The sequence below is a fragment of the Astyanax mexicanus genome, chromosome 21, assembly GCF_023375975.1.
Source record: "Astyanax mexicanus isolate ESR-SI-001 chromosome 21, AstMex3_surface, whole genome shotgun sequence".
NCBI lineage: Eukaryota > Metazoa > Chordata > Actinopteri > Characiformes > Acestrorhamphidae > Astyanax > Astyanax mexicanus.
The window spans coordinates 33536376-33545396 of record NC_064428.1 but is presented as its reverse complement, the minus strand read 5'-3'; the positions used below and the strand labels follow the sequence as shown (position 1 = coordinate 33545396).

Below are 9021 nucleotides of genomic sequence, written 5' to 3'. Positions count from 1 at the left end.
AAGTGAGGGTAATTGAATGAGGGTGAATGAATGAGTGACTCAGCTAGTGAATAAAATGAGTGTAAATAAGTGAGGGTAATTGAATGAGGGTGAATGAATGAGGGACTCAGCTAGTGAATAAAGTGAGTGTAAATAAGTGAGGGTAATTGAATGAGGGTGAATGAATGAGTGATTCAGCTAGTGAATAAAGTGAGTGTAAATAAGTGAGGGTAATTGAATGAGGGTGAATGAATGAGTGACTCAGCTAGGGAATAAAGTGAGTGTAAATAAGTGAGGGTAATTGAATGAGGGTGAATGAATGAGTGATTCAGCTAGTGAATAAAGTGAGTGTAAATAAGTGAGGGTAATTGAATGAGGGTGAATGAATGAGTGATTCAGCTAGTGAATAAAGTGAGTGTAAATAAGTGAGGGTAATTGAATGAGGGTGAATGAATGAGTGACTCCGCTAGTGAATAAAGTGAGTGTAAATAAGTGAGGGTAATTGAATGAGGGTGAATGAGTGACTGAGTTAGTGAATAAAGTGAGTGTAAATAAGTGAGGGTAATTGAATGAGGGTGAATGAATGAGTGATTCAGCTAGTGAATAAAGTGAGTGTAAATAAGTGAAAAGGTGAATGAGGGTAAATGACTGAGTGACTCAGCTTGTGAATAAAGTGAGTGTTGGTAAGGAAATCCCCGTAGTTTTTGTCTCCAGTGGTTGGTGCAGGTGGGCGCCAGCAGAGGGAGCCACCATACCTGTAAAACACAAATCTCTCGAGCTGAAACGCGAGCCTCCTGTGGGCACGTGCGCTCAGGTGTGCAGTGCGCGTGGGAGTTACCTGTTCACTCAAAACAGCAGGAATTAAATCACTGTTCTGGAACCCTTTTGATCTTATTGTAACTGTTGCGAGCTCGTGCCTGTTTACAGACTTCAGAAACGTCCCATGTTCTAATTCCCTCCGTTTTTTTTTTACCGGGGGCGTCCCTGGTCGTTACGCGCGTTACGCAGGCGGAAGCGCGCGCGGGGGGAAGGAGTAGCTTAGGAACGCTCTGAGCGCGTCCACAGGGAGAACCGCAGAGGCTCCAGCTCCTGTTCTGACTCAAACTCTGGGAATTTGAGCTTTAAATCAGCGCCCTCTCACATTTAAACTCATATTTAGACTTGAATCCGGATTGTGATGCGAATTGTGAGAGAGAGCTGAGTGTCTGAGAGGGGAAAGATGCGAGCTGGGGGTCTCGGGGGTCTCCTCACCCTGTTTACTGCCCTGTTCCTGTGGTACCCTACAGCTGGTGAGTAGAATTATGGATATATTTCTGACATATATACACTCATTTCAGATATTTATGACTTTTCTAGGCTCTGATGTAAGGTTAAACACCAACTTTGATAAAGAAATGTCTAATGCTCTGGAATTTGATTTTGTTTGGGATTTTAAGTGTTTTCACAGGATTATGGTTCAGTTTCCCATAGAGATTAAACTTAGTCTTGGACTACATAGTGTTCTGAATGGAGATTTTCAATTTAAATAAGAATAAACACTAAAATATATTCTAGAAACTGTCAAATCCAGTTAAAACTCTTTTAAAATCCCAACAAATTCAAATACCAGTGTATATAATGAAGGATATTTAGCCTATTCTTTGACTACACTGCATGTTGAGTAGGACTTAGGCCTAGACCTAATCCTTACACAACTTTTTTAAATGTTTCTAATGTTTTCAAAAGGAACTGTACAGCTGACTAGTAGAATTATGGCTATATATCTCACATATATACTAATTTCAGATGTGTATGACAGTTCTGGGCTTTGATTTAAGCAAAAACACCAATTGTGGTAATTGAATTTGTTGTTTTTACTGGATTATGGTTCATTTTCTTATAGAGACTAAGCCTAGTCGTGAACTACACTGTGTTTTAAATGGAGATTTTCATCTGAAGGGAAAATGTAGTCTAGAATTAGGCTTAATCCACACCTGAGAAGCTGTTTTGTCCAGTCAAAACTCTTTCAAAATCCCAACAAATTAAAATACCAGTGTATTAACCGAGGTATATTTAGCCTATTCCTTAACTACACTGCATGTGGAGTGGTAATTAGGCCTAGACTTAATCCTTACACAGCATTTTAAATGTTCCTTATGTTTTCCAAAGGGACCCTACTGTTGATGAGTAGAATTATGGCTATATATCTCACATATATACAAATTTCAGATATTTATGACAGTTCTGGGCTTTGATTTAAGGAAAAACACCAACTGTGATAACAAAATGTCTCATTTATTTTTGGACTACACAGTGTTTTAAATGGAAATTTTCAATTCAAAGGAAAATATCGTCTAGACTAAGCTTAATCCATATCTGAGAAGCTGTAAAGTCCAGCCAAAACTCTTTCAAAATCCCAACAAATTCAAATACCAGTGTGTTAAATGAGGGATATATTCAAATATTCCAATCCTAGATTGGGATTAAGCCTAGTCTTGGATTACACTGCAATTTGAATAGAGATTTCACACTGAATGAAAAATCTAGTCTATAACTAGGCTTAATCCCTGTCTGGTCTTGTCAAAACTCTTTAAATCCCAACAAATTCAAACGCCAATGGATTTACAAGGCTTTTGTTCTATTTCTGGGATTTTACACAGCATTTTGGACATTTAAAATAGAGTTCAACCAATTGTGATGAAGAAATGTCTCATTTAATGCTCTGGAATTTGAATGTGTTGTGATTTCTAAGAGTTTTTACCAGATTATGGGTGAGTTTTTCCATAGGGACTAAGCCTAGTCTTAGACCACACAGAGTTTTGAATAGAAATTTTTAATTGAAAGGAAAATATAGTCTAGAACTAGGCTTAATCCAGACTGTGATTAAGACTAGTGTTTGACTACACTGCATTTTGAGTGGAGATTATAGTCCATGACTAGGCTTAATTCCTGTCTTGTCAAAACCCTTTAAATCCCAACAAAGTATCAAACGAGTGATATATTTAATTTCCCAGACTGGGATTAAGCCTGCTCTTGGATTACACTGCATTTTAAATGGACATTATATTGTATGACTAGGCTTAGTTCATGTCTGGCATTTGTTAGTTTTTGTTAGTCTAAACTTGGACTATACAGCATTTTGAATAAAGATTTCCATTTAAATTGAGAATATTTCCCTGTCTGGGAAAGCTGTAGTCTACTCAAAACTGGTCAAGAGCTGCTTTACCAACTAACCTACAGGTATACTGTATATTTTTACCTGGTTCACTAGCTTTTCAGCCACCTTGACCATCAGCATAGCCCAGAGTAGATCATCTAAACCAGCTACCAGTAAAAGAAACTGGTCTAGAGCCGGGGAAAGTACAACATCTATAAATATCTGACGTTACTAGGTAACATGGGTGTGACCAGATAGAACTGATAGGGTACAATAAACTTTCAGTTTACGATTAAAAAGTTAATCCAGATCAAATAGTCCAATCAAAACCATTAAAATCCAATATATAAAAATACAAATTATATACCAGGTATTAAACAAAGCGTTTGTTCCTCACATTGAGTGTGTATTGCTTTAAAAGAAACCTAGAACTATGTAGAAATAATTAAAAATAATGATTTTTATTATGAATTCTGAAGTAGGTCTGTCACAATAACCATTTTGGTAATACATTTTGTTAATTATCGCAATAAATTCTAGTATTTTGTGGTTGCTGTTTAGTTGCTAAGTTAGATAAAGGGTATGGTGTTGCATAGTGATTGCTAGGGTATTTTAGGTGGTTGTTGTGGTATCCCAGATTGTTGCTGTGGAGTTGCTAGGTTAAATAGAGAGTATGGTGCTGCCTAGTGATTTATATTGCATTTCTGGAGGTTTCTGTCGCTATAGCATCCTTGGTGGTTGCTGTGGAGTTGCTATGTTAGACAGTGGGTATGGGGTTGCATGCAGATTGCTATGGTATGGCAGGTGGTTGCTGTGGTATTTTAGGTGGTTGCTGTGGAGTTGCTAAGTTAGACAGAGGGTATGGGATTGCATTGTGATTTCTATGGAATTTTAGGTGGTTGCTGTGGAGTTGCTAAGTTAGATAAAGGGTATGGGGTTGCCTAGTGATTTCTATTGCATTTCTGGAGGTTTCTGTCGCTTGGTGGTTGCTGTGGCGTTGCTATGTTAGACAGTGATTTATGGGGTTGCATGGTGATTGCTATTGTATGTCAGGTGGTTGCTGTGGTATTTTAGCTGGTTGCTGTGCAGTTGCTAAGTTAGACAGAGGGTATGGTGTTGCAAGGTGTTTGCTGTGGTTTTTAGGTGGTTGCTGTGTTATCCCAGATTTGTTGCTGTTAAGTTGCTTAGTTAGACAGAGGGTATGGGATTGCATTGTGATTTCTATGGAATTTTAGGTGGTTGCTGTGGAGTTGCAAAGTTAAATAAAGGGTATGGTGTTGCATAGTGATTGCTAGGGTATTTTAGGTGGTTGTTGTGTTATCCCAGATTGTTGCTGTGGAGTTGCTAGGTTAAATAGAGGGTATGGTGATGCCTGGTGATTTCTATTGCATTTCTGGAGATTTCTGTCACTATAGCATCCTTGGTGGTTGCTGTGAAGTTGCTATGTTAGACAGTGGGTATGGGGTTGCATGGTGATTGCTATGGAATTTCAGGTGGTTACTCTGGTACCCCAGATGATTTTTGTGAAGTTACTAAGTTAGACAGAGGGTATGGTGTTGCATGGTGTTTGCTATGTTTTTTTAGGTGGTTGCTGTGTTATCCCAGATTTCTTGCTGTTAAGTTGCTTAGTTAGACAGTCTGTATGGTGTTGCGGGGTGAGTTCTATGGTATTTCAGGTGGTTGCTGTGGAGTTGCTAAGTTAGACAGAGGATATGGGATTGCATTGTGATTTCTATGGAATTGTATATGGTTGTTGTGGAGTTGCTAAGCCAGACAAAGGCTATGGTGTTTCATAGTGATTGCTGTGGTAATTTAGGTGGTTGTTGTGGTATCCCAGATTGTTGCTGTGGAGTTGCTAGGTTAAATAGAGGGTATGGTGCTGCCTGGTGATTTTTATTGCATTTTTTGGAGATTTCTGTTGCTATAGTATCCGCGGTGGTTGCTGTGGAGTTGCTATGTTAGACAGTAGGTATGGGGTTGCATGGTGATTGCTATGGAATTTCAGGTGGTTGCTCTGGTACCCCAGATGATTTTTGTGAAGTTACTAAGTTAGACAGAGGGCATGGTGTTGCATGGTGATTGCCACGGTATTTCAGGTGGTTACTGTTGAGTTGCTTAGTTAGACAGAGTGAATGGGTTGCGGAGTGATTTCTATGGTATTTCAGGTGGTTGCTGTGGTATCCCAGATTGTTTTATGGAGTTGCTAAGGTAGACAGACGGTATGGTGTTGCAAGGTGATTGTTGTGGTATTTCAGGGTGTTGCTGTGTTATCCTAGATGGTTGCTCTGGAGTTGCTAAGTTAGACAGTGGGTATGGTGCTGCAAGGTGATTGCTAGGGTAATTCAGGTGGTTGCTGTGGTATGCTAGATTGTTGCTGTGGTGGGTAAATGGAGGGTATGTGTTTGCTGTGTTAGTTCAGGTTGTTGATCTGATGTATGATCATGTACCTAAATATTCTTATTTTGTACTATAATTTATGTTATCTTACATTTTATTATATTTTATACTCTAATAATAGTCCTAATATATTAATTTCTAATAGCCATTATTTGACTCATTATTTAACTAATATAACAGTTATTTACTTGAGGCAAGCAAGCTACAGTTACTATAGTATTTCTGTATCAGATCCAGAGCTTAGTCTTTATTTATCTCCACGCTATAATCACCTGTACAGAGGAATGCGTATTACAGTGTCCAAAGTGTGGGATAGTAACACATTAACTCTAAACACTGTGGAGGAGTGTGTGAGTGTCGGCTGGCTGAGATTAGAAACACTCACAGAACTACGGTGGGCGAGAAAGCCCAGCGCAGTGCAAATTGAAAAGCGCTGCAAAAGCACAAAACACATCCATCAAAATTACAACACAGGTGCAGCAAATAGAAAAACGCGCTGCAAAAAGAAAAACGCGCTGCAAATAGAAAAACGCGCTGCAAAAAGAAAAACGCGCTGCAAATAGAAAAACGCGCTGCAAAAAGAAAAACGCGCTGCAAATAGAAAAACACGCTGCAAATAGAAAAACGCGCTGCAAATAGAACCACAACACAACGGAAGTGAGTCACAACACAACGGAATTTTCCCGGGGACCTTAAAAGATGCTGTACCAGCTGTATACAAAGGACAATAAGTGGCAAACAAGCTTCTGAAAAGTAAGTTATGTTTATTACCTGTGATTACCACGGTTGTGTGCATATTATTAAAAGTTCTGCTTCACAAAACGCCTTGTTTGCCACTTATTGTCCTTTGTACACATAGTGAAGTCCGAGACGTTACTGAAGACGCAGCTTAGCTGGTACAGCATCTTTTAAGGTCCCCCGGGAAAATTCCGTTGTGTTGTGACTCACTTCCGTTGTGTTGTGGTTCTGTTTGCAGCGCGTTTTTCTATTTGCAGCGCGTTTTTCTTTTTGCAGCGCGTTTTTCTATTTGCAGCGCGTTTTTCTATTTGCAGCGCGTTTTTCTTTTTGCAGCGCGTTTTTCTATTTGCAGCGCGTTTTTCTTTTTGCAGCGCGTTTTTCTATTTGCAGCGCGTTTTTCTTTTTGCAGCGCGTTTTTCTATTTGCAGCGCGTTTTTCTATTTGCTGCGCCTGTGTTGTAATTTTGATGGATGTGTTTTGTGCTTTTGCAGCGCTTTTCAATTTGCACTGCGTTGGGCTTTCTCGGCCACCGTACAGAACTGATTAATCACTTTCTGAAAGTGTTTTAAAACAGTTTATTATTCACCAGACACGGCCAGATTTGTGATGTTTTTTTTGTAACCCATTTCGATGTTTGTAACTCTTTTTTAGACATATTTTGATGAAGCTGTTTTTTTAGTAACACTTTTTAATTGTCTTTTTTGTAAAACATTTTTACATGTTTTCAGGTTGTTTTGTAACATGTTTTTTTTGTAACAAGATTTGTTTGTATTTACCAACCAATTTTAATATTTTTAGTACATGACACATTAATTTTTTTTTGTAATCCATTTTGATGCTTTTTTCTAACACATTATGACGGTTTAAGTGATTTTTGTAACACATTGTGAGGTTTTTTAACAAATATTTTGTGATTTTTATAAAAACTTTTAATGTTTTTTGGAAACTCATTTTTATGTTTTTTGCAAACAAATTTTTACATTTTTTGTAATCCATTCTGATGTTTTTTTTCTAACACATTTTGATGGTTATTTTTTTGTAAAACTTTTAAGTGATTTTTGTAACACATTTAGATTTTTTGTAACACATTTTTATGATTTTTTTAACACATTTTTGTGTTTTTTGGAAACACATTTTTTTTTCTAACACATTTTAATGTTTTTGGAAACATATTTTACTGGTTTTTGTAACATATTTTTATGCTTGTTTTTTTTTACACATTTTAGAGATTTTTGTCAAACATTTAAGTGATTTTTATAACACGTTTTTATGTGTATTTTGTAACAATTGTTAATGTGTATTTTGTAACACATTTTGATGTTTGTGAATACATTTTTATTATTTTTATAATGCATTTTTATGTTTTTTGGAAACACATTTAAGAGATTTTTGTAACACATTTTAATGAGCTTTTGTAACACATATTAGTGATTTTTTCTGACACATTTTAGTTTTTTTTTTTCTAACACATTTTAGTGAATTTTGTAAAAAAAAAAATTTGGAACACGTTTTTTTTAGTTTGTTTTGGAACACGTCTTTGATGTGTTTTTTTGGAACACTTTTTTTTTGTAATTTAGAAATAGTAAAAAAGGCCTCTGTAGCTAACATCACATCACATCACTAAATGCAATCAAATCCTTACAGCAGTGGCACTTTATAATGTAGTGTTCAGCTCTCTCTGGGCAGTAGAGACAGTTACTCCAATAAGCAGCAGCAGGATAAACTCTTTTTAATTCTCTTAATCTTAAAAGAAACAATGAATGAGTCCCAATACTTTTGGTAATGAAGTGTGTGAAGGTGTGTGTGATGATACAGCCTGAACCCTGAAGAACCGGGCGGGGCGGCTGCTATTAAAAATAGAAAGAACACGGATGTTCTTTGTTGTTGGGTTTCATCGCCCACGCAAATTCTTCAGAACTGGTTTCACTGTGTACACACTTAAGCAACTTACATGGGCAATGTCACAGTGTGTGTGTGTGTGTGTGTGGTGGTGGTGTTTTGTATTAAATGTGGATTTGATTTGGTTTCAATTACTTAACTTTCAATCAATCAAACTTTATTTAAACTCGAGCCATTACACAGGGAATGGATTGTCAAAGAAAAACAATAAATAAATAAAAAGACCAAGCATTTTAATAAGATATATAAGATACTTTAATATAAGATATAAAACAAATAAAATAAAAATGAGAAATTAGTCAGAATCGTAAAATCATAGGTAGGAAAATGATTAAAATGCAACTACAAATTAATAATAAAACTAAGCATGTAAACCCTGAAAAAATATACTTAATTAATGAGCATTGATTCAGTGTCAGAATATGTTTAATATTAATCGATGCCTGTCAGTCAATGTTAAATAAAGGTTGTTTTAAGGTTGTTTTTCCATCATAAATCTTAAAATATGTAATATACGCTAACTTTGCTATTTAAAAAAAATAGACATGTATATATGTAGAAAACGAGAGTAAATCACATGTGAGTGAAATTTATGTAGAAAAAGGCAGCTAATTATTGGGTAAACAAACAGTTGCTAAGTTGGCTTAGCTAATGCTACTATGCTAGCTCTGTACAGCTCGTACCTTTCAGCTTGAGAACATACTTCAATTTTCGTACAGTTAAGTACGCTTAGCACAATTTAAGTAAGACTTTTGTACTATTTTTAAACAGTTAAAATATTATAAGTACAAAATAGTTGTTCCATTTTAGCGCTCTTTAAATACACTGATTTATAATGTGGCTACAAGAAGACTTTAGTGCACTATAGCATA

The 9021-nt window shown here is 36.4% G+C and overlaps 1 protein-coding gene across 2 annotated transcripts in view; it reads left to right on the top strand.

Moving 5' to 3' along the window:
• The first annotated feature begins 809 nt into the window (after positions 1–809).
• The window catches only part of ifngr1 (interferon gamma receptor 1), a 29053-nt gene continuing 20841 nt past the window's right edge, over positions 810–9021 (top strand). The window contains exon 1 of one of the 2 annotated variants that reach the window (XM_049469183.1): positions 810–1268. In XM_049469183.1, the coding sequence (XP_049325140.1) occupies positions 1199–1268 (70 nt within the window). In that variant the 5' untranslated portion in view covers positions 810–1198. 2 annotated transcript variants of the gene reach the window in all.